Consider the following 26,993-nt stretch of genomic DNA (forward strand, 5'->3'; position numbering starts at 1 on the left):
TGTATCAGGGAATGCAGAGGCTTCCATTGTTCTGCTCCTAAAATACCAGCTTACTCAGTTGAATGCTGTCTCTGTATCAGGCTGTGTCTTTTTTAATTCTGCTTCCTTCTAAATCCTCATTGTTTTGTTAATGTTGTCAAATGTTTGCTTCCCCTCCACAAAACCACATTTACTCATATCTATCAATTTTGGCAACACCTTTGCCATTCTTTTAGCTTTTATATACATAAGCCCTTTATAATCTAAAATTGGCCGATATGAAGCTGGGTCTGATGGATTTCTACCATCTTTAGGTGTTAAGGCAACCACAGCTTTCTTCCAGGATGTTGGAGCTACATCTCCTTTTAAACTACTGTTAAACCTTTATAGATCTGTATTACTTTCTTCCCTCCTAACTTCCAAACTAAAACAGGAATAACATCTCTTCCTGGAGACTTTCCTGCAGATTGATTATGTGTCAGAGATTTTATCTCTTCTCCTATCTTAACTGGTAATTGTTGAGTCGTATCTACTTCTAGCCTTGACATATTTAAGTCTTCCATAAATAAGTCCATTTGTGCTCTTTCTTGATTTCCACTTTTCTGTGCTTTATATAAATTTTCATAAAATTTCTGAAATATGTCCAATAACTCTACAGGATATCTGGTTATTTTTCTTATTATAGGCTACTTAAGTTTGGCAACAACCTTTTCTGCTTTCTGGTGCCTAAGTCATCATACTAAATATGTTTGTGCTGTGGAGTTGTTATTAAAAAAAACAAAGCAGTTGTGTAATGGCACCCTTTCTAAAGTCATGCATGTTATCATATACTCCCTTATTTTCTCTTTAGCACACTGCAGTTGCACCTTTTCTTGTTCTGTGAGATTCCTTGTAAGCTGCAATACAACTTCTGCCAGCCCCTGTAAATAATTCTTCTTCCCAATATCTTTTTCCTTTTATTTCTTCCCTTTTTTCAACTTCACCTTCATTTTACCCCACTTACTAAATATAACCTCTGAATAAATTTCTATCTTTCCTAATAACTCTTGAATGATTTCCACTACCCATTCCTTAAATTCCTCTCTTTTTAAAAGGTAGATGGGGAAGTGCCAGTGTCTCATTTGTACTTCATTACCCTGCATATTTATGTTGGTTGTTATTGGTGCATGATCTGAAATAGTTATTAGATGTGTGATGAAGCTTTCAATTAATCCTGTGAAATATTTATATCTAGGCAAGCCTAGTTATTGTACCTTGGGGGAATAATATGCAAATTCTCTCAAGAGTTCCAACTACTGAATTCATATGTTCCATACCAAATATTTTCATAAACTTCTTCAAAAATCTTCCCTCTTTTGTTATATTTTCCCTTCTAGGTCCACAAGTTACACCCTCACTGTTGCAAACCAAGTTCCAGTTCCCACCTGTAAGTAATATTCCCTACTGAAAGATGATTGTTTCTCCCAAATTTGTTTTAAGCTCCATAGTAGCAATATTAGGTGGAATATAAGTACATGCCAGTGTAATCCTCCTCCCTTGCCAGTAGATCCATACTACCACAGATTTATCATTATTATATTTTTTTCCTCTTCTGTCACTGTTGGTGCTCATCTAGCAATTAGTATAAATACTCCCCTTTTCTTTTTTCCCTGAGATTCTGTTGAATATCCATCCTGAAACCCTTTCTTTGTCAAATTCACATGCTCACTTCTTTCTAAATGTGTTTCCAGTAGCATTATTATTTGCATTTTGAATTTCTTAATATAATTCATTAGTTTTCCTTTATGTCTACACCTGTGAGGCCATTCACATTCCAAAACAATATATTTAGTGTAGCCACTATGGTAGGAAGCTATTACTCCCACCTGTTATGTATGAACTCTTTCTTGAATATCTATCTCCAGCTTTTGTTTTACATATACCCACATTTTGGCAGGTTGATCCTTTATGCAGTTGTCTTGTCATCTCCATTTGAAACTATGTCACAGTTTACAAAATGTTTTGTTGCAATGCAAACTCTCAAACAAAAAAAAAAAAAAAAAAGAAAGAAAAATGCACTTGCAGAACATCCCCAGAACCTATTAACTTAAAACAAACACACAATTGTATACACCATAAAATAATGAAGTTTAACCCTCCCGATAGGAACAGTTGCCCCAAATCGACAGGTGCACCCACAGGCATTAACCAATCAAAAATGAAAGTCATCCATGCTAAAGTGCATGTTATAGCTTGTGATGCTACTTTCATTAATTGCTGTCTGTTCTTCTGTTATCTTATTCCCCTCCCAGATGTGAAAAACAGTTTATACAGTGTTGTAGTAAATGCATTAAAGTATTTAGTTACCAGAAAAGCTTGTATCTTGTATTCACTTCCAATAATTTCAAACCTTATTTTTAGTGAGCTACTTGCCCCTGTACCTTTTAATTTTATTTTTCTTTCAATACACAATGTCCGGACCTCATAATTTATTGCCATCATGTTTAATTAGCTGGTTTCCATGGAAACACATGAACAGAATGTACCTCTGTGCTCACACTGAACATTTATTTGCTAAAGGAAGTCTATTCATTACATTGTCATCTCCTCATTTTTAAAACCCACTTGCTTACAAAAAACTTGTCATTGTATTAAGCCAGCAGCATTAATCAAGACAGTCACCAGTGCAAAATTAAAATAAAACATTTCAGCTCTTCATATATTATAAGCATTGCTTTTTTACACCCCAAAGCCCAAGATTACAGCCCAGTAACCTAAATATGCTTTGCTCCAGCCTTTCTTCTCTTTTTACATTGTGATGCCAACATTTTTGAAAACTAAAAAAGAACTTTATCAAAAACAATCACTGAAAATGTTTTACTATATAAAAACTAATGTCTTTCGGCTTTTCCCGGTCAGGGGTCGCCACAGCGGAACTCCGGTCCGCTAATGATTGGTGGTGGATTTTTACAGTGCCGAGGTGCCAGCATTACACCCAACCTTCAAAGAAGGCGCACCCATTCACGCACGCACCTACCTGCATGTCTTTAAATGTCAGTTGATCGTGTGGAGGACATGCAGACTCCACACAGAAGGCGCTTCAACCTAGAATCGAACTGGAGAAGCTTTTGCTGTGAGGTGACAATGCTAACCGCTGTACCACCGCGGTATGAAAATGTTTTACTATTTAACATTTATTTATTTTTATTTTATTTATTGTCATTTGTTAACTGGGTTGGTCCAACTGAGCCAGGAACCCATTTTCAGTGGAGACCAGAGGAGAAAAACTCCAGATACAATTAACAATTTTACAAAAAGAGAGACATTTACAGTGGTATATTGTCAAGAAGTTATACATCAAAACTAAAATCCACTATTTTCTACAGTTGTCTTCTAGCTGCTGAATGAAAGTACAGTAACAGTAATATATTACATGTGAAAAAATATTTACAAGTAACCGCAATAAACTCCAAATGCAACAATATTTACATGCACAAGATGCAGGTATACAGTAATGCAATCATTAGAAAGAAAATAGAAAAAAGAAATATGCTTAGAGTAAGGGTGTAGAAATTAGGAGGAAAGCAGTAGGATATCAGGTTGCAGTTTGGCAAAGACAGGTCCAGGTCTTTTCCAGGTAGTGTTTAAGCTCAAGTTTGAAATGGGCTTTATGGGGAACACTTCTTATATTAATAGGAAGGGTATTCTAGGTATGAGCAACAGAACATTTATATAGGGACTTTCCAGTATTTTTTGTTGGTTTATAGATGTCCAGATGATGTTTGTCAGATGTACAAAGCTGACGTTGGGGGTTATAGAGAGATGTATTAGAGATGGAGGGACAGGAAGTGGGGTTATAGAGAACAGAGTGTGTAATATGTGGTTGTGGAAGAAGTTGTTTTGGGAATTCAGGCCATTGTAAAGACGTAAGAGCGGAGCAGTGGTGGGATTTATAGGGGAGATTGGAGGCAAATATAAACATGCAGTGTACATCAAAAACTGTTTTATACAAATACTATTAAGAACAAAAATTATTTTGCTTACAATTACTTTTTTGTTCATTTTTCTCTCTCCTTCCTTTATAGTGTCCTTCCAAACATTAGTTATATGAAGTAGGGTATATGGCTGTTAGTCCCCCAACAAGTTTAACTAAGTCAACAAAAATCCAATCTTTCTCAACAACTTTTTCTTGTAATGCCATATTTCACAAATGTAACTGATGCTTTATAGTCTCAAATGTATTCACTAATTGCACTGTTGATCTTCTTCCTGTTTAAGTCCATGGTACTCCCAGTTCTTCTAGTCAACTCCTGTGCTTTTTTATGTCTCTTAAGTATTTTCCTTTGGAACATCGGAAAAAAGTTTAATTGACAAAGTTTCTATATGAGCTTTATAATATCAGAAGAATGACGAGCAGAGTCACCTTCTGTTTGATGGCTCATTTTTTGCTCTACAAACTTTTGTATTTCATCCTTAGCCTGTTCTGCATCAGAAAAATGCCTTTGATCTTCTAGGAAGAAATATTCTGAAGGCAGCTGGATACAGTAGCTTGAATCTTACACCTGCCTCTTGACAGTCCCTGATTACTGGGGTAAGTTTGCATCTCTTCTGCTTGGTATACAGTGAATAATCATTTTCTGCAAACACTCTGCTGTCTCGAGTTTTTACACTCAACTGTTGCGAGTTTTTAATTCTCTGCCCTTTTGCAACAATTTTGTCAGGATTGAGTCTTTCTGCTGGTCTGATTGTATCTTTACTAAACAAGTCTTGGCTCCTTTCTTGTGGCCAGGCTTGGAGCATATACATGATGTGCCCTTTCAGTTAACAAATACTGCTATGAAATACCAGTTCATTTACTTGTTTGTGCTTTCATAAAATTAATACAGTCTGTTGCTTTCAGTTTCTTTGGTGCAGCAGAAAATCTCATGTGTTCTGTCATCTAATTCTGTTATTAAACAGCTCTTCTAGTGAGGTCTCATCCTCTGTCAGCCATTTCTTCTTTTTAAGCCCTGACTTTTGCAGATGTTCTTCGTGTTTCAGTGTTGCAGTCATTACATTTGGGTTATCTGCCTGCAGGTAGCCCTCAGCTGGCCTGAATACCAGAGTCTTGGATTCCTGCCTCGGATGCTGTCTCTTCTTCCATGATGTCAGGTTGTCGGGTGTAAAACATGCAGTCGATGCCATTACATCAGTCTTTCTTGCCACGCGGTGCCCAAAGTAGAAGCAGTTCGCAAGTGCCAGTCTGCCGACTCCTGAAATTTTTGTTTTCGATTTTCAGAACCAAAGTCTTCAAAAAAGCTAAGTACCCCATTGGGGATCCTTTTTCTTGCTCTTAACAAATGTCAGTAAAAGTTAACAATTGTCTTACGTGTGGAAAGCAAATACCTCATAAAGATTTTCATTCGTACTGCATTCCTTGTTTAGGCCTAGACCACGATGTCCCTCGCTGTCGATTTTGTGCCTTGTTCAACCCCCGAACTATTCGTCGTTGGTATATTTGCAGCTAATTATTTCGGTACTCGGTATAACTATCCAGAAATGGCTTTGGTAAGCCATCCGACTACCGATATTCCGAAAAAACATAAGGATAAAGACAGAGACAGACCGCATAGTTCCAAAACTGCCGACGACGCTTCCATTAAGCTAGTCGCCAGTTCGCCGGTACTCAGTGAGGTGCTTTCGCAGCCACTGATACTCGCTACTTCAGATTCACAGGCCTCTACTGAGACCCATTCGGAGTCCGATATGCTGCGAGATGCTTCTTCGACTATGAAACCTACGGATGTCTCTACCTTGGATGGGTCCGAAGCTGCTGTGCAGGCACCGGCTTCTTAGGGTGTATTCAGGCCTATAGACTTGCATTTTAAACCGATGCCATCTTCTTCATTCAGACCTAAAACTCGTCCCACGCCTAGAAAACTAACGTCCAAACTGCATGGTCAGGCCCAGGTGCCTAAAAAACTAATGCTTAGAATGGCTGAAGACCTTATTACTTTAATTAGAGGAAGCCAGCCCCCCCTCCAGGGAGACCTAGAACTGATTTTCCTTCTGATTCTTCTGATCAGGATTTTGATATTTGTTTCTTCTGATTACCAGGATTTGCCCTTATCTATCTATGAGGATTCTGATGCAGAGGATTCCATTCCCTCTGCTTCCCCTCCAGAAGATTTTTCTTTTGGTGAAACCTTGCACACTCTTAGGGAGCATTTCTGCTGGGAAAGCCAGGATTACTCTGACTCCAAAAAGAGGCTTAGGGAATTCTTACCCCTTCCTAAGCACAGGCCTTTAGCTATCCCTCCTGTTTTGGACATGGCAGATGATGCTTTCTTAGAATCTAGCCTGTCCCCAGACACTTTACCTCCAGCTCCCAGAAAACCTGACCAGTATTACAGAGTACCTGACTCTCACAAGTTCCTCTTCAAGAATCCTACTGCGGACCCAGAGACCATTTCCCAAGGACCCAAGAGCATTAAGGCTACTGCTGCCAAAAATCCTACCCCTTCTGATAGAGATTCTAGAGCCTTGGACAGATGGGGTAAGAAGGTATACACTTCTGCTACTTTGGCCATTAGGACTTTAAATTGCCAGTTTCATATGTTAAAGTACCAGCAGCATATTATGGGACTAGTTAAACAGAAAATTATGTTGATTCCTGACTGTGCTGAACACAAAGAATTACAGGATTTAATGCATTCTGCTGAACAAGTTGGTAAACATACTTCGCAATGTGGTTTTGATTCTTCAGAAGCATCTTGTATGGCTGCTGTCACTGGGTCTGTACATAAAAGGCATGCTTGGCTTAAGGAGCAAAACTTGCCAGATCATGTTAAAGCTAAGTTACTGGATGCTCCCATAAACTAAGACCGCCTGTTTGGCAACAAAGCAGAAGTCCTCAAAAAGATAGAGGAAAAGGCTAAAGCTATGCAGACTGTTAAAGATTTCCTGTAAATACAGCCTCCCAGATTTAGTAGTTATTGGCCTCCAAAGAATTGGTCCTTTCCAGCTTCTTCCAGGCCTTCTCAGTACAAATCCAGGAACAGTAGACCACCTAGGTTACAATCTCAGGCTATGCACAGGCCTAAGCAGTGGGGGGTTTCCACTTCCAAAGCTGGAAGTATTAAGACTCCCCCCTACGGAAAAATGGCACAATGACTTAACCTTAACCCTTCTAAGCCCTGCTCAACTGAGTGCTCTTTTAGGAGGAAAGCTTGCCCTGCATGCAAAAAAATGGGAACTTATTACCCAGGACAAATGGGTTTTAACTGTAGTTTCCCAAGGATACAGATTCCACTTCCACATTCTACCAATCCCAAACGGTTGGCCAGACCTACCCCCAAATCAGTGGGCAGAGGCTCAACAGCAGGTTCTCTCTCTTCTAAGTATCAGGGCTATTCAACCAGTCCCAGCAGAAGAAAGGGGTCAAGGTTTTTATTCAAGACTTTTCCTAGTACCCAGAAAAGACAGCTCCTGGCATCCTATCCTGGACCTCTCTATTCTAAACACCTTTTTAGTAATTCCAAAATTCAAAATGCTAACACTTCAACAGCTGCTTCCTATGCTAGGCAAAGATGCCTGGTTGGCAACCTTAGACTTAAAGGAAGCTTACCTGCACATTCCAATAAGGGAATCTTGCAGGAAATACCTACGCTTCAGGGCAGGCTCCATGCACTATCAGATGTTCTTCGTGTTTTACTGTTGCATTCGTTACATTAGGGTTATCTGCTTGCAGGTAGCCTTCAGTCAACGTGATTATCAGTCTTGGGTCCTACGTCGGTTGCTGTCTCATCTTCCATGACGTCAGGTAGTCAGGGGTATAAAGCATGCAGCCGACGCCATTACATCCATCTTTCTAGAAGTGCGGTGCCCAAAGCAGAAGCAGTTCGCAAGTGCCGGTCAGCCAACTCCTGAAATTTTCGTTTTCGACTTTCAGAACCGAAGTCTTCAAAAAAGCTAAGTACACCGTTGGGGATCCTTTTTCTTGCTCTAAACCGATATCAGTAAAAGTTAACAATTGTATTGCTTGTGGAAAGCAAATACCTCATAAAGATTTTAATTCGTACTGCATTCCTTGTTTAGGCCCAGACCACAACGTCCCTCGCTGTCGGTTTTGTGCCTTATTCAGTCCTCGAACTATTCATCGTCGGTTCATTTTCGCATCAAACTATTTTGGTACTCAGTTCAATTAGCCATCTGACTACCGACATTCCAAAAAAACGTAAAGATAAAGACAGGTCCAAAGCTGCCGATGATGCTTCCGTTAAGCTAGTCACCAGTTCGCCGGTACTCAGTGAGGCGCTTTCGCAGCCCCCTGATACCCACTACTTCAGATTCGCAGGCCTCTACTGAGACCCATTCAGAGTCCTGTATGCCGCAAGATGCTTCTTCGACTATGGAACCTGCGAATGTCTCTACCTTGGATGGGTCTGGAGCCGCTGTGCAGGCACTGGCTTCTGAGGGTGTATTCAGGCCTACTGACTTGCATATCAAACCAACGCCATTTTCTTCTTCAAGGCCTAAAACTTGATCCATGCATAGAAAACCGATGCCCAGACCGCATGGTGAGCCCCTATGCCTAAAAAAACAAATGATAATGCCTAAAAAACAAATGATAAGAATGGCCAAAGACCTTATTACTCTAATCAGGGAAAGCCAGCCATATCCCTCTAAGAGACCTAGAACTGTTTTTCCTTCTGATTCTTCTGATTAGGATTCTGAAATTTCTGTTTTTTCTGATGACCAGGATTTGCCCTTATCTACCTATTAGGGTTCTGATGCAGAGGACTTCATTCCCTGTGCTTCCCCTCCAGAAGATTTCTCTTTTGGTGAAACTTTGCATACTCTTAGGGAGCATTTCCGCTGGGAAAGCCAGGATTACTCTGACTCCAAAAAGAGGCTTAGGGAATTCTTACTTCTACTTCAACACAGGCTTTTAGCTATCCCTCCTGTGCTGGACATTGTAGATGATGCCTTCTTGGAATCTAGCCTGGCCCCAGACACTTTACCTCCGGCTTTCAGGAAACCTGACAGATATTACAGAGTACCTGACTCTCACATGTTCTTCTTTAAGAATCCTACTGCAGATCCAGAGACCATTTCACAGGGACCCAAGGGCATTAAGGCTTCTACTGCCAAAAACCTTACCCCCTCTGATAGAGATTCCAGGGCCCTGGGCAGATGGGGTAAGAAGGTATACACTTCTGCTACTTTGGCCATTAGGGCCTTAAACTGCCAGTTTCATATGTTAAAGTATCAGCAGCATATTATTGGATTACTTAAACAGAAAATTATGTTGATTCCTGACTGTGCTGAAAATAAACATTCTGCTGAACAAGTTGGTAAACCTACTTTGCAATGTGGTTTTGACTCCTTAGAGGCATCTTGCAGGGCTGCTGTCACTGGGTCTGCACTTAGAAGGCATGCTAGGCTTAAGGAGCAAACTTTGCCAGACCATGTTAAAGCTAAATTACTGGATGCTCCCTTAAACCAAGACCGCCTGTTTGGCAACAAAGCAGAAGAAGTACTTAAAAAGATGGAGGAAAAAGCTAAATCTATGCAAACTGTTAAAAGATTTCCTGCAAGTACAGCCTCCCAGATTTAGTAGGCATTGGCCTTCTAAGAATTGGTCCTTTCCTGTCTCTTCCAGGCCTTCTCAGTCCAAACCCAGGACCAGCAGACCATCCAGGCTTCAATCTCAAGGTACTCACAGGCCTAAGCAGTGGGGGGCTCTCACTTCCAAAGCTGGAAGTAGTAAGACTCCCCCCTATAGTAAACTGCCACAATGACTTAACCTTAAACCTTCCAAGCCCTGCTCAACTGACTGCCTCTTTAGGGGGAAAGATCACCCTGCATGCAAAAAACTGGGAACTCATTACCCAAGACAAATGGGTTTTAAATATAGTTTCCCAAGGATGCAGATTCCACTTCCACACCTTACGAACCCCAAACGGTTGGCCAGGCCTACCCCCCCAAATCAGTGGGCAGATGCTCAACAGAAGGTTCTCTGTCTTCTAAGTATCAGAGCTATTCAGCCTGTCCCAGAAGAGGACTGGGGACAAGGTTTTTACTCGACTTTTCCTGATACCCAGAAAAGACAACTCGTGGCATCCTATCCTGGATCTGTTTATCCTAAACGCCTTTTTGGTAATCCCAAAATTCAAAATGCTAACTCTTCATCAGCTGTTTCCCATGCTTGGCAAAAATGCCTGGTTGGCAACATTGGATTTAAAGGAAGCTTACCTGCACATCCCTATAAGGGAATCTTACAGAAAATACTTACTCTTCAGAGCAGACTACATGCACGATCAGTTCTCTGCACTGCCCTTTGGCTTATCTACTGCACCCAGGGTATTCACAAAGTGCATGGCTCCAGTCATTGCATTCTGCAGGCAAAGAAATATTCAAATATACCCATACCTGGACGATTGTCTAATTCAGGCAGAAAGCCAGGACATTCTATTAAATCATCTGACATTTGTAAAGAAACTGCTAACCTCACTGGGGTACACCCTAAATGAAAAGAAATCACGCCTAGTACCCTGCCACCAAATTGTATTCCTGGGAGCAAGCTTGAATACAACTTCCCAGATGGCCTACCTCACGCAAGAGAAACAAGTTTATTTGACAGCCTACTTCAAACTACTGGCCACAAAGACACAGCTATCTGCAAAAAAAATACTGCAAGCCCTGGGGTTCATGGCCTCTTGCATTCTACTAATTCCATATGCAAGACTGCATATGAGGAAACTACAATGGTATCTAAAAAGCCTATGATTTTAACATTCTCAGGACCTGGAATCAATGATTTGTATAATGACAGAATTCCTTTGGTGGGCAGAGGCCTGCCACCACAACAAGGGACTGCCATTCACTCTACCCCCTGCCACCCAAACCCTAACAACAGGCGCATCAGACTATGCATGGGGGCTCACTTGACAGGGCAGTGCATTCAGGGCAAATGGAACCCGAGTCAAATGCTCCTGCATATCAATCAAAAAAAAATGTTAGCTGTATAGAATTCTCTAACAGCCTTCAAGGACCACATTCTTCCAGAACAATTATTGGTAAAGATGAACAACACCACTGTTATGTGGTAAATAAACAAGCAGGGGGGAATCCACTCATACCCTCTCTGCAGACTAGCCATGGATCTGTGGAACACAGCCTTGAGCTACCAAGTGTACCTACAAGCTCAATTTCTGCTAGGCAAGCTAAATACACTGGCAGACGACCTAAGTAGATATCTCATGGACCCACACGAGTGGAAACTGGAAGCAAAGATATTCAGCATTTTGAGAAACAAATGAGGGAGCCCAGAGATAGACCTGTTTGCCTCCCCTCAGAACTACCAATTGGACAAATTCTGCACAAGAGCTCCCTACAGACAAGCTTTGAAAGTGGATGCCCTGTCCTTCACCTGGGAAGGCCTCTCAGTTTATGCCTTTCCCCCTTTGCCTCTCCTCTCGAAGGTTCTACTAAAGATCAAACAGGGCAAACCAAGGACAGTACTCATTGCACCAGACTGGCCACGCCAACACTGGTACCCCCTCTTGTGCAGTATGTCACTACTGGAACCATGGCACCTGCCTCAGACCCCTTCCATACTGTCCCAGCAGAAGGGCCAGATTCTGCACCCTCAGCTTCAAACCCTGAACCTGGCAGCTGGCTAATTACCTGAGTTCTCCTATACTGTCCCTCAGCAAGCAAGTACTGGATGTCATCCTGGAGGCAAGGAGGTCTAGTGCTAGAAACTCCTATGCTGAAAAGTGGAAAAGATTCTGTTCCTGGAGCCAGACTCAGGGGATGGGCACAATAGTGTCCAGTTTACCGCATATTCTTCGATGCTTAACAGATGCTTCACAAGGGCATTTCCTTCTCTTCTATTAAAATTCATGCCTCAGCCATTTCAGCACATTATAATACTGAGCCACCCCTCTTCTCTCACCCCTTGCTGAAACAATTCCTCAGAGGGGCCAAAAATTTAAGACCATCCAGGAGAGCCCCTACTCTAGCCTGGCACCTTAACTTTATATTGGAAAATCTCACTCTACCTCCTTTTGAGCAAGCTGCAACTGCAGAGTTGAAATTCCTTTCTTGGAAAACAGCCTTCCTTATAGCCATCACTTCAGCAAGAAGGGTATCTGAATTACAGGCCCTCATGGCAGTGAAGCCTTTCATCATCTTTCATGCGGATAGGTTGTCCCTTAGGACCAATCCTTCCTTTATGCCCAAGGTGGTATCCAATGTGGCCCTTAATCAGTCCATTCATTTGCCAACCTTCTTTTCTAATCCACAGAACAAAGGGGAATGAATACTGCACTCCTTGGACATGCACAGACAACTTAGATTTTCCTTGGACAGAACTTTGCCTCTCAGAAAATCTGAACAGCTGCTAGTTGCCTTTGCTGCAGGGGCAGAGGGGAAGGCCATTTCAAAGCAAACCATTTCTAAGTGGATAGGCCATTGCATTCATTTCTGATATAAGCTCCATGGAAAACCTACCCCACAGGGGATAAGACCCCATTCCACCAGGACTGCATCTACTTCTACAGCCTTTCTCAGGGGTGTTCCTACCAGGGACATCCTAGAAGCTGCTAAATGGAGTTCTGTACATACCTTCACCAAGCATTACTACTTGCCAATTTTTTCTAATTCCAGTCTTGCAGGGCCTAATAGCTGGTCCTAATGCTCTCTAATTGCCTCCTCCCTTCCTTAGCTTTTGGAATCTACCCAAATGTAATGACTGCAACAGTGAAACACGAAGAACATAGTACAGTTGTGTACACTTACCATAAATGTAGATGTTCAAGTGTATTCACTGTTGCAGTCCTGGTTACCCACCCTTCCAGCCCCCTGACGTCTGTTGACTATATATTGACTTGATACTATACTTAAGCTTTCTGGTGTATTTGCTTTTTGTTGGAGGTGTAACCTTGTATATAATTGCTTCCCATTATGGGGGCACCTGACATCTGGGGCAAGAAAAACTGATGTAATGGCGTCAGCTGCATGCTTTATACCCTAGACTACCTGACGTCATAAAAAGAAGAGACAGCAACTGACACAGGACCCAAGACTGTTAATCAGGCTGACTGAGGGCTACCTGCAAGCAGATAACCCTAATGTAATGACTGCAACAGTGAATACACTCGAACATCTACATTTATGGTAAGTGTACACAACTGTACTTTCTCTGCACTTCCCTTTGACTTATCTACTGCGCCCAGGGTATTCGCAAAGTGTCTAACTCCAGCCATTGCATTTTGTAGGCAGAGAAATATTCAAATATACCCATACTTGGACGATTGTCTGATTCAGGCAGAAAGCCAGAACTTACTATTAAAATGTCTGGTATTCATAAAGAAACTTCTAACTGGTGTTTACCTTAAAAGACAAGAAATCTCACCTTGTACCCTGCCAACAGATTGTATTCCTGGGAGCAAGCTTGAACACAACTTCCCAGATGGCTTTCCTCACTCCAGAGAAACAAGTTTGACAGCCTACTTCAAACTACTGGCCACAAAGACCCAGCTATCTGCAAGGAAAATTCTGCAAGCCATGGGGTTCATGGCCTCTTGCATTATACTATTTCCATATGCAAGACTGCATATGAGTAAACTACAATAGTATCTAAAAAAGCCTATGATGCCAACATTCTAAGGACCTGGAATCAATGATTCCTATCATTCCTTGTATAAAGACAGAGTTCCTTTGGTTTGCAGAGGCCTGCCACCACAACAAGGGGCTCCCCTTCACTCTACCCCCTGCCACCCAAACCCTAACAACAGACGCATCAGACTATGCATGGGGGGCTCACATGGCAGGGCAGTGCATTCAGGGCAAATGGAACCCGAGACAGATGCACTTGCATATCAACCAAAAAGAAATGTTATTTGTACAGAATTCCCTGACAGCTTTCAAAGACCACATTCTTCCAGGACAATTATTGGTAAAGACAGACAACCCCCACAGTTATGTGGTACATAAACAAGCAGGGAGCAACCCATTCGTACCCTCTTTGCAGACTAGCCATGGCTCTGTGGAACACACCCTTAAGCTAGCAAGTGCACTACAAGCTCAATTCCTGCCAGGCAAACTAAATTCACTGGCAGAAAACTCATGGACCTACACGAATGGAAATTGGAACCAAAAATATTCAACCTATTGAGGAACAAATGGGGGGATTCCAGAGATAGACCTGTTTGCCTCCCCTCAGAACTACCGATTGTTTAAATTCTGTACAAGGACTTCCCACAGTCAAGCTTGGAAAGTGAATGCCCAGTCCTTTACCTGGGAAAGCCTCTCGGTTTATGCCTTTCCCCCTCTGCCCCTCCTTTTGAAGGTTCTACTAAAGATCAAACAGGACAAGCCAAGGACAGTACTGGTTGCACCAGACTGACCACGCCAGCACTGGTACCCCCCCTTTGCGCAGTATGACACTGCTGGAACCATGGCACCTACCGCAGACACCTTCCCTGCTGTCCCAGTAGGCAGGCCAGATTCTGCACCTTCAGCTTCAAACCCTGAACCTTGCAACCTGGCTAATTCCTTGAGCTCTCCAGCAGCATCTCTCAGTAAGCAGGTGCCAGATGTCATTCTGGAGGCAAGGAGGCCTAGTACTAGAAAATCCTATGCTGAAAAGTGGAAAAGATATTGTTCCTGGAGCCAGACTCAGGGGATGGACACAACTGTGCTCAGTTTACCGTAGTATTCTTCAGTATTTAACAGAAATGCTCCACAAGGGCCTATCCTTCTCGTCTATTAAAATTCATGCCTCTGCCATTTCAGCACACTATAATACTGAACCACCCCACTTCTCTCACCCTCTGCTAAAGCAATTCCTCAGAGGGACCAAAAATGTAAGACCCCCCCCCCCCCCCCCAGGTGAGCCCCTACTCCAGCCTGGGACCTTAACTTTGTTTTGGAAAAGCTCACTCTTCCTCCATTTGAACCAGTTGCAACTGCAGAGTTGAAATTCCTTTCTTGGAAAACAGCCTTCCTTCTAGCCATCACTTCAGCAAGAAGAGTGTCTGAATTACAGACCCTCATGGCAGTGGAGACCTTCTTTATCTTCCATGCAGACAGGGTTTCCCTCGGGGCCAATCCTTCCTTTATGCCCAAGGTGGTGTCTAGTGTGGCCCTAAATCAGTCCATTCATTTGCCTACCTTTTTCCCGAATCCACAAAACAAAGGAGAACGAATATTGCACTCTTTGGACGTACACAGACAGCTTAGATTTTATTTGGGCAGGACTAAGCCTCTCAGAAAATCTGAACAGCTACTAGTTGGCTTTGCTAAGGGGCAGAGGGTAAGACCATTTCAAAACAAACAATTTTAAATGGGTAGCCCATTACATTAATTTCTGCTATAAGCACCATGGAAAACCTACCCCACAGGGGATAAGACCACATTCCACCAGGGCTGCATCTACCTCTACAGCCTTTCTCAGAGGAGTCCCTACCAGGGATATCCTAGAAGCTGCTACCTGGAGCTCTGTACATACCTTCACCAAGCATTGCCACATGCCTATTTTTTTAAATCCAGAGCTGGTTTTGCCACTGCAGTCTTGCAGGGCTTAATAGCTGGTCATGATGCTCTCTAACTTCCTCCTCCCTTCCTTAGCTTTGGGAATCAACCTAAATGTGATGACTGCAACAGTGAAACACGAAGAACATAGTACAGTTGTGTACACTTACCATAAATGTAGATGTTCGTGTGTATTCACTGTTGCAGTCCTGGTTACCCTCCCTCCAGCCCCCTGTCTTCTCTTGGCTGTACCTTTCCTCCTTGTTTTAAGCTTTCTGGTGTATTTGCTTTTTGATGGAGGTGTAACATAACATATAATTGCTTCCCATTGTGGGGGCACCTGACATCTGGGGCAAGAAAAACTGATGTAATGGCTTTGGCTGCATGTTTTATACCCCTGATGACCTGACATCATGGAAGAAGAGACAGCATCCGATGCAGGAATCCAAGACTCTGGTATTCAGGCCGGCTGAGGGCTACCTGCAGGCAGATAACCCAAATGTGATGACTGCAACAGTGAATATACTCGAACATTTATATTTATGGTAAGTGTACACAACTGTACTTTTTATCAACTCATCTGAATAGCTGTTAAAATCTTTTTCCATTTTTTTCTAGCCTTTTATTATTTGAGTTGATGTAGTTCTTCAGTTTTTCATATATTTTAATCCGCTCTGAGCACATTTTACGTGTATCTTTCCTCTAAGTTATTGGAAGCCATTTTTGTACGAGTGCTGGAGGTAGAAGTGCTTTTTGCTGAACAGCTGCTGGATTCTTGACAGTCGCATTTTCTCTTCAGCTTTTCTAGTTGATTCTCTTTCAGGCTGTCTGTGTTTGTTTGTTGGTGGCATCCAGGCAGTATGCTTACTAGAATTGCCGGCCCTTACCTATCAGTTAATTTTTTCACACTGGGAAAGCTGAAATGAAGCTGTTGATCAGGTTGCAGCCATATTGGAAAGCCTGTCCTGTGTTTTCTTAATGAATTATGCAGTTCCCAAGATTCACAGCGTTTAGCTTTATTATTTAGCTGCATAACTTGGGTATCTGTAGTCTGTGTAAACCTTTGCATTATAAAGAACAAATGGTGAATAAATAAGCTTTTTTCTAGGTTGCTAGCAATTTCAGAACTACTGCCTAATTGATGCCTTTTTGTCTGTCTATTTTTTTTAAGGTTAAAAAAGTGTTAAATGATTTCAGTGCATTTTCCAATGTGTTGCATTGTACCTTTTCAGTTTTATGAGCTTTTTTGCTCATGGTGAGGACTAATTCAAGTTTCTGGATCCAAGGCTTCCAATTTTCCGCAAAACTACATTGCATTTAGACTGTTCCTGGTAGTTAGACCCTTGTTCTAACTACAAATTGTACTTCCATACATCTGAATACATAAACATTTAGAATATACATATTTTAAGGCATAGACAATTTGTTAGCAGACTCCATGAGGTCTTTACTCTGATTACCTTCTATAAAGGTACCAAGTGACCTAAAACTTCCTGTAATTAAGTATTGTTTAAAGATCTGTACATCATGTGCTACATAAATGCACAAGTGTGTGTGTGTGTGTGTGTGTGTGTGTGTGTGTGTGTGTGTGTGTGTGTGTGTGTGTGTGTGTGTAGTTGTATACATGCGTATGCATGTATGCATATATATATGTGTGTGTGTGTGTGTGTGTGTGTGTGTGTAATTATATATAGATGCATAGAGATATATAAATATATATTATAGATAAATATATAACGTGTATATATGTGTTGTGCATATGTGTGAAATGCACAGTGGTGCAATACATTCCTAGAGTCAAATGTTGTGTTGGGTAAAGTTTCTATATTCCCCTAGTACTGATGGCTTGCGGTTAACTTTCCATGGTCTGATTGAGGGAGCGGATTTTCTTTAAGGTGCACAGCTATACAAGACTCTTAAATCTTTGGAGCAAAGTTGAAAAAAAAAAGATTTGATGCTTTGTTAAAAATGTGGGTTTTGTTTTTATTTAAATAAAAGTAATCTAGGAAAGGTGGAGTAAAACTGACTTACTGTTTCGAACAGGACAGCATGATAAAGGAGTGGTGATGCTTGGTGGGTTGACCTGCTTGTCCGTATTGCTTTTCTGAATGTAGGTCCTATGGCTCTGTGTATAACTGTTAGATTGCATATTGTTGTTTTTTAACAGTCTTTGTCCAAAACTGTTGTCCATATTCTGTTTTTCTTTGCTCAGTATTTGTTAGATGCATATACAAGTTTTCCTGATTAATTTCTTTTGCAAGTGTTTATTTCTCTGTCAGCCACAATCGGCGCTCATTTCTCAGCATAGTTCTGGAATTAAGACATAGTGTTAATTGATGGTTGTTGGAATATGTTGCAGTTACTGAAATCATTTTGTTCTTACATTTCAGGATAGCATTTGCAAGGCATTTTCCAGTGTGCACCACAGGTGAGTTTCATATTAGAAAACGAGCATTCGTTTGTGCTGAATATTTCCTTGCATTGTAGATAGGAGTATAGTTGTAGTAGGAAGGCTGGTATATCTGTTACCCCATTTTCTCCTTTGTATGTTTTCAGTTGGTTATTAGTTAGTTTTGCTTTTATGACTTTCATCTCATTCATGAATTAATTTATAGTAGTAGCTGGATTGTAAATAAGAGCTGCAGAATTTTGATGTGGTGTTGTCCACAGAAAGTGCAGAGCCATAAGTTTTTATTGTGTTAATATTCTAAGAGAAAATGGAAAGCATATTGCTTCTAAATTTTTTTCCTAACTCCACTCATACCCCAAAATTAAAATAATTGGAATGACTTACGATTATAACCAGCAAAATCTTGTTTGTTTTTAAATTGTAAATTCATTATTTTCACTTTGTGTGTGTGTGTGTATGGGGGGTGGAGGTGGGATTTCACAACCCTCATGCAGGTGACTGCTTCCACTGTTCCCTTACTGTAAGTATCGTCAACTCCAGTCCAAAGCTACTGCATCTTGATCCCATTGAATAGATTTTCTGTTTGGTCTCTTTGCACAGAATTCTAAAATGTGCACAATTATCTCATTAAAATGAATCAGCACAGCTTTTTGTTCTTTGCATTTAGGTTATAATCCTAGGTTATATGCTTGGCTAAAGGTTTTCCATTTCCCTTTAGATTTAGATTTTTTTCGGAGCAGTGGATTCCAGTTCTCCCTTCCTTGCTTTTAATTTGGTGTTTGAGCTGCCTGTTTAATCCTAGGAGTTGTGACTGACAGACAGGCATAGGGAAGGAGTCTCTGTTTGGAATCTGATGTCCTTTTCATTCGTTCCTTAACTGATTGGTCTTGGTTCCGACCTCAGATCCAGCTCTGCTGCTTTTACTAGATTCATGGATCCAACTCTGGAGCTCCTCCCTTACTTATAATGCTCCACTAACCTAATATACCTCAAGTCTTGTTTGCCACCATATCGCTCATACACAAATTGCCTTCTCTCAATCTTCCTGGTATTTTTTCAGTATTTAAAGGTTGTAAGTTTTCTTCTCTTTGATTAACTTTCATCTGCCTCCCTTACTTTCTGTGCATTTTTCTTTTTCCTACCCTTTTGTAGTTTGGGTACTCTGCTAAGTACCATTGTCTGTACTCTTATTTCTTTTCTTGTATATTCTAATCCTTTCCTACCCTCTAGAGGATATTTATTTGTACCATTATTAGTACTCTGTGTCCTGTAAATAAAATAAATATGTCTTTTGCTGTAGTTATTTTCAAAATTTCTCTCCTTTTGCTCCTTAAAATGGCCAATAAACCAACTGAGTTTAAAAAATGCACTTCTTGTGGGCATACGTTTCCAGATGTTCATCGTGTTTCACTGTTGCAGTCATGACTGTAGGGTTCTCCCCTGCCGGCAGGCAGACCTCAGTCGGCCAGAATCCCAAAGTCCGGGTCCGGCGTCGGCTGATCAACCATGCTCCCTGACGTCAGAGTGCCAGGAGTATAAAGCTGACAGCCGACGCCACAAAGCTGACAGCCGACGCCATCTTCTCCAGTCTTTCTTGCCGTGCGGTGATAGCAGTTCGCAAGTGCCAGTCGGCTGACTCCTGACGATTTTTTCTGATAAACTTCGGTCTGAAGATTTCTTCTCCACTCAAAGCTAAGTACCCCGTTGGGGAAACTTTTTTCTTGCTCCACTCCGATGTCAGAAAAAGTTAATAATTGTATTTCATGTGGGAAGCAAATACCTCATAAGGATTTTCATTCTTACTGTATTCCTTGCTTAGGCCCTGACCACGACGTAGCTAGTTGTCGGTTTTGTGCTAGATTCAATCAACGTACAATTAAGCGAAGGTACGATTTTGCTTTTCATTACTTCGGTAGGCGCTTTAACTACAAAATGTCGTCAGATATGGTTCCGGCTACCGGAGTTCACAAACGTCGCAAGGATAAAGACAGGCCTCCATGGTCCAAATCTGATGATAGTGCACAAGCGGAGCCAGCTTCAGGTTCGGCCGTCGTCAGTGAGGCGCTTTTGCAGCCCCTGTCATCGGCCATTTCAGAACCGATGGCCAAAACGGACTCTCATGAGGAGCCAAGCAGGCCTTTAAATATTTCTATTGCAGGACCTTTGGACAATGCTCCTTCGGATGGGTCTGGAGCCGCTGTGCAGGTACCGGCTTCCGAAGGGGTTTTCAGGCCTACTCAGCTTCTAATAAAAGCAAAGACAAAGGCAAAGACTCCTTCTAAATCAAAGACTGCAACTCAGGCCTCTTCTGAACTGGCTCCCAAGTCACAGAAACAGTTACTCAAGATGGCGGAGGATTTACTTACTATGATTAGGGGTTCACATCCCCCTCCAGATAAAAGGCCAAGGCAGGATGTTTATTATGATTCCTCTGATCAGGCTTCTGTTTCCTCAGTTTCTTCTTCTGACCAGGAATATTCTTTCCCTCCTTATGAGGATTCTGATGCTGAGGAATCCATTCCTTCAGCTTCTCCCCCTGAGGATTTCTCTTTTGGGGAAACTTTGCATGAAATGAGGGAACATTTCCACTGGGAAGGACAGGAAAATTCGGAATCTAAGAAAAGACTGAGGGATTTTCTTCTTCTTCCCCAACATAGACCCCTGGCTATTCCTCCTGTTTTGGATATTGTGGATGATGCCTTTTCGGAGGCTAACTTAACCCCTGACTCTTTTCCTCCTGCTCCTGTTAAGCCTGATAGATATTACAGGGTTCCTGATTCCCACCAGTTTTTATACAAGAACCCTTCTGCTGACCCTGAAACCATTTCTCAGGGTCCTAAGGGAGTTAAGGCCGCTTCTGCCAAAAATCCCATTCCTACTGAAAAGGATTCTCGAGCCTTAGAAAGATGGGGCAAAAAAGTGTACACTTCTGCTACTTTGTCCATTAGGGCTTTAAACTGTCAGTTTCATATGCTGAAATACCAGCAATTTCTCTTGTCTGTTTTAAAACAAAAGCTTACTTCCATTTCTGCCTGTGCAGATGATAAGGAATTACATGACTTATTGCATGCCAGTGAACAAGTTGGGAAGCATGGTTTACACTGTGGATTTGATGCCTTGGAAGCTTCTTGTAGGGCTGCTGCCTCCGGCACAGTCATTAGAAGGCATGCATGGCTAAAGGAACAAAATTTGCCTGAAAAAGTAAAGGCTAAATTATTGGATGCTCCTTTTCAGCATAATGTTTTGTTTGGATCAAAAGCTGAAGAGGTGATTAAAAAGATGGAGGATAAGGCGAAGTCCATGCAAACAGTTAAAGATTTCTTACAAGTAATGCCACCTAGATTTAGCAGGAATTGGCCTTCGAAAAATTGGTCCTTTTCCACTTCAGACAGGCCTCAGAGGGGTAGATATAGACGCTCCAGAGGCAGGCCTCAAACACAAGCTTCTTATAGACCAAGACAGTGGACTGCTTCCACCCTTAGGGGAGGAGAGGACAGGTCACAAACTCAAAGAAAACAAACTCAGTGACTCCCTCTGTTGGGCTACAGGAACTTCTTGCCTGGAAGCCCCTCTCGGAGGAAAACTCTCTCTTTTTTATCAAAATTGGACTCAAATAACCCAAGACAAGTGGGTTTTGGATGTGATTTTAAGAGGTTACAAATTCCATTTTCATACCTTGCCAAAGCCAAGCGGATGGCCAGACCTTCCAAAACATCAGTGGATGGAGGCCTTAAACCAGGTGGAAGCTCTTTTGGCTATGAATGCCATAGATCTGGTTCCACTTTCAGAGATGGGAAAAGGTTTTTACTCAAGGCTTTTTCTAGTCCCCGGGAAGCAAAACTCATGGACACCCATTCTGGATCTGTCGGTCTTGAACACCTTTCTAGAGATTCCAAAATTCAAGATGCTTACTCTACAGCAGCTACTTCCAATGCTGTCCAAAGATGCATGGATGGTAACTTTGGATTTAAAGGAGGCATATTTACACATTCCCATCAGGCAGGATCGCAGAAAATACCTCAGGTTCAAGGCCAGATCGAGGCACTTTCAATTCTCTGCGCTGCCCTTTGGATTGTCTACTGCGCCCAGGGTCTTCACCAAATGCTTGGCTCCAGTAGTAGCTTACTGCAGACTCAAGGGAATTCAAATTTACCCTTATCTGGACGATTGTCTAATTCAGGCAGACAGCAAGGATGTCTTCCTCCAGCATCTAGAATTTGTAAAGAACCTCCTCAAGTTCCTGGGATTCTCTGTAAACATAAAAAAGTCAAATCTGACACCATCACAACAGATAACTTTTCTGGGTGCTCTTCTAAACTCCACAACCCAGATGGCATTTCTGACATCCGAAAAACAATTACAGCTGGCTTCAACTTTCAAAACCTTGGCAACTTTAACTCAACTATTTGCAAGGAAATTCCTGCAGGCTTTGGGTTACATGGCCTCATGCATCCTTCTCGTACCATATGCAAGACTACACATGAGGAAAATACAGTGGTACCTAAAAAGTGTATGGTCTCAGCATTGCCACAGTTTAGACATACTGATCTCCGTCCTTCCTTGCCTTCAAAAGGAATTTCTTTGGTGGTCCAGGGCATGTGCTCTAAACAAAGGGAAACCCTTCCATCTGCCTCCTGCCACTCAGATTCTAACCACAGACGCCTTGGATTATGCTTGGGGAGCCCATTTTCAGGGTGACTGTCTGCAGGGCCTTTGGACAAAGGATCAGAAGCACCTGCATATCAATTTAAAGGAAATGTTAGCCATTCAGAAAGCTCTATTGGCCTTCAGGAATCTTTTACAACCAGGACAACTGCTAATATGGACAGACAACACCACAGTTATGTGGTACATAAACAAGCAGGGGGGATCTCATTCTTACCCCCTTTGCAGACTAGCCATGGATCTATGGAACACAGCTCTAGCTTGCATTCTGGATCTTCAAGCTCAGTTTCTACCAGGGAAACAAAACTTCCTGGCAGACAGTCTGAGCAGAAACCTTTCGGATCCACACGAGTGGATGCTGGACACCAAAATATTCAGGATGATAGCAGCAGTCTGGGGATGTCCTCACATAGACCTCTTTGCATCCCATCTCAATCATCAACTACAGAATTTTTGCACCAGGACTTTCCACAGAGAAGCTTGGAAAGTGGATGCCCTGTCATTCAGTTGGAGGAACCTCTCGGGATATGCCTTTCCGCCTCTTCCTCTTCTTCCACGGGTCTTATTGAAGGTAAAACAGGACAAGCCCAAGATGATAATCTTGCTGGCTCCAAATTGGCCTCGGCAGTTTTGGTATCCAACTCTAAAGAACCTATGTCTGGAGCCCCCTTGGGTTTTACCTCAGTCTCCGAACCTTCTGTCCCAACCTCAGGGTCAGGTTATACACTCTCATGTCAGAACTCTCAGCCTGGCGGCCTGGTTAATCCAGGGCCTTTGATTTCTTCTTTCCTACCCAAGCAGGTTATGGATGTCATTTTAGAAGCCAGATGTTCTAGCACTAGAAAATCTTATTCTGGAAAATGGAAAAGATTTTGTTCCTGGATGCAGGCTCAGGATTCTGATCCTCTTCTTCCTAACATTACCTTAATTTTACTTTACTTGACAGATCACTTACATAAGGGTCTCTCTTTCTCTTCCATTAAGATTCATGCCTCTGCTATTTCTGCTCATTATAATACAGACCCTCCCATCTTTTCCCACCAGCTCATGAGACAGTTTCTCAGAGGAGCTAAGAACTTAAGGCCTCCTAGATCTCCTCCCATTCCTGCTTGGGATCTCAACTATGTTTTGGAAAAACTAACCTTGCCTCCTTTTGAGCCTGCTGCCTCTTCTGACATCGTTTTTATCTTGGAAAACAGCTATCTTGTTAGCCCTTACCTCTGCCAGGAGGGTTTCAGAGTTACAAGCTCTTATGGCTGTGGAACCTTATATTATTTTTCATCAAGACAGGGTATCTTTGAGGACTAACCCTACCTTCATGCCTAAGGTGGTTTCCAAAGTGGCTTTAAATCAAACTATCCACTTGCCAACCTTTTTCCCCACTCCTCAAAATAAAGGGGAAAGGCTCTTACATTCCTTGGATGTACACAGACAACTACGTTTTTACCTGGATAGAACCAAGGACATCAGAAAATCAGAACAATTGTTTGTTTCTTATGCTTTAAGTTCTCAGGGTAAAGCCATTTCAAAACAAACCATTTCTAAATGGATTGCTCATGGAATCAGATTTTGTTATTCACACCATGGAAAGCAAATCCCAGAGAGTAAACGGACTTATTCCACCAGAGCTGCTGCCACTTCTGCGGCCTTCCTAAGGGGAGTTCCTACCAAAGACATTTTGAAAGCTGCAACTTGGAGTTCAGTGCATACTTTTTCTAAGCACTACAATTTACCTCTCTACTCTAAGTCTAGGGCAGGCTTTGCCTCTGCAGTCTTGCAGGGCCTTTTAGCCGCCCCTTCTTCTTTATGACCACCTCCCTTTCTTTCAGCTTTGGGATTCTACCCTACAGTCATGACTGCAACAGTGAAACACGATGAACATAGTACAGTTGTGTACACCTACCATAAATGTAGATGTTCGAGTGTCTTCACTGTTGCAGTCTGGGTTTCCCTCCCTCCTGTCCCCTCTTATTTTTACTTTTGTGTAGTTCCTTTTTTCACCATTCTTCTGAGGTGTATTTGCAAAGGTTATGGGACCTTTTTCATTTTGGGACTCCTGACATCTGGGGCAAGAAAAACTGGAGAAGATGGCGTCGGCTGTCAGCTTTGTACTCCTGGCGCTCTGACGTCAGGGAGCATGGTTGAACAGCCGACGCCGGACCCAGACTTTGGGATTCTGGCCGACCGAGGGCTGCCTGCCGGCAGAGGAGTAGCCTACAGTCATGACTGCAACAGTGAAGACACTCGAGCATCTACATTTATGGTAGGTGCACACAACTGTACTTTCTGATGCCCAGAGGGAGTGTGTTTATTGTTTGGGCACTGCCCATTTAGATACTGATTGGTCTATCTGTGTGGGTTTTAATACCAGGACTCTTAGTGACCAGAGAAGTAAACTAGTGCTAAAGGGTCTTCTTCCTTGTACTGCATCTTCTTTAGCTTCTGGGGCTCAACCCCTTTGCAAGAGGTCTGAAAAAGGGAATCATTTACAAATGATAAGGACCCTAAGAAGAGGTCTCCAGATTGTTCACCAACATTGACTCCAACCTTCAAGCCTCCTTCAAAAATTTCAAAAAAGTCAGATCTGACACCCTCGGATCCCATCTCTTCAAAGCCTAGATCTCCTTGGATCCAGTCACCACGTTTCTCACCGTGCCATTCTCTGCTTGACTCCACTCACCTTTTCTCCAGGAGACTCTGAGGAGACATTCCAGGCCACCATCTTCTTATTTCACTTAGGTTCTCCAGGAGCTTGTGTGTACCAGAGGTGGAGAGGATGATGAGGAAGTTCCTCAAAGCTTAGATACAGATGGGGTAATTCCCAGCTCCTGCTCCCATCAGACCTATGAACCTGTCCTCCACTCACCCTCAACTGATATATCTTTCTTCGATCCATCCTGTGGTTTTGAGCCCTTGGATCCAAGATCTTTGAGGGTGTCCTTGCTGGATATGAAGACAGGTCATTCTTCAACCATTTTCTTGAGTCGCCCAGCTCTGATGCTTTCTGAGCAGGAGGACTCTTGGAGCTGAAACATTGGTGCCTGCTCCAGGGGATTGGAATTGACTCTGAAGTTATCAGAGTCGTCCTTGTTTCTAGGTACTTCTGCGCTGGACATCGAGTCCCACTCTTCCTCAGGACAGGAGTCTGGGAGGGATTCAGAGCTCATCAGTACAGGGGTCTTCGGCTCTAGTGCTGATGGCTGGCAGCTTCTGTTTCTCCTAGCCCTCTGCCTTTGTGGTAGTGGAGTGGGCTTTCTCCCTGCCTAGAGAGAAAACATCCTTGATCCCTTCAGATCCTATTTTTGTTCTACCATAGGTTATGAACTCTGAGCCTCTCACTTCTATCACATCGGGATAGCCTACCTGAACAAGCCTCCATTCCATCCCTTGGAGCTCCCCTGTCACTTCCGATAACTCACCAGACCATCCCACTGATGAGGTCCCTACGAAGAGTACTTGTAAAGGGAAACACGTGGATTCCCCTTAGGAATCTCTCACTGAGGACACTGACTTTGATGAGGGGGAAAAGTCCCCAGATTTCCACTTGAGAATGTCTCCTTTGGAGAAATACTGGAACTTCTAAAGTGGAAAGGTGGATGGTTTCCGACTCTCCCCGTCCCAGGAGCAGTCCGTATTCCGGGAGGCTTTCAGGTCTGGCCCAGCTATGTCTTGGGTGATCCCTCTGGCTGATGGGTTGATAGACCTTGTCTCATGCCATGCATGGAAGGAGCCGGATACTGTGGAGCCTATCCGTAAGTGAACAGGCATATTTTTAGCCCCCCCCAGGACAGAACACACTGGAGCAAGGGGGGTTCCCAGTAGATGCCATGGTTGTGGCAGCAGCCACTAAGACAGAGTTTGCAGAGCAGAGCTCATCTGTCTATCCCCTTAACTGGGTGTCACAGGCTTTGAACAGATTTGGAAAGCGTGTCTACACCTCATTGACTTTCGATTGTGGTTGCTGAATTATTTGGCACACTTTACAAGGCTGCAGAGAGATGTGACAGAAGAGCTCTTCAAATCTTTTTCCAGGGCCATGTCTGTGGAGGACCAGAGTAAGATTTCTTCACAACTGGCCACCCATCAGTCAATATCTAATGTGTTCATAAGGCTAATTTCCTATGCTGCAGAGGGTTCCTCAGGGGTGGCGGTTTCTGGCATATCCATCAGGAGACCTGCCTGAATGCGCTTGTGCAATTTTGTGGAACCCTTCAAGTCTTTGTTCATCAATGCTCCCTTTAATGGATCATCTGTGTTCGGCCCAAAGGAAAAGGAAACATTTTCCAGAAGTGAACAAGACAGAAAGACCCTGTCTGCCATTTGGGACCATTCTTTCTACTCCTCAGAGATCCTTTTCATAGAGTCAGCAAAGAGGTAGAAAAATGTGGTTTTGTAAGTCCCAACTTCCTTTCCGAGACTTGCAAAGAGATGGTTCCCC

The 26,993-nt window shown here is 42.6% G+C and overlaps 1 protein-coding gene across 1 annotated transcript in view; it reads left to right on the forward strand.

Moving 5' to 3' along the window:
- The window catches only part of MRPL48 (mitochondrial ribosomal protein L48), a 469,376-nt gene that overhangs the window by 82,113 nt on the left and 360,270 nt on the right, over positions 1-26,993 (forward strand). Inside the window, exon 3 of the mRNA XM_044072213.1 lies at positions 17,871-17,908. Within this exon, the coding sequence (XP_043928148.1) occupies positions 17,871-17,908 (38 nt within the window). The remainder of the gene's footprint in view (positions 1-17,870; positions 17,909-26,993) is intronic.

This window comes from Protopterus annectens, chromosome 5.part0, assembly GCF_019279795.1.
Source record: "Protopterus annectens isolate FY-2018-M chromosome 5.part0, PAN1.0, whole genome shotgun sequence".
Lineage (NCBI taxonomy): Eukaryota > Metazoa > Chordata > Ceratodontiformes > Protopteridae > Protopterus > Protopterus annectens.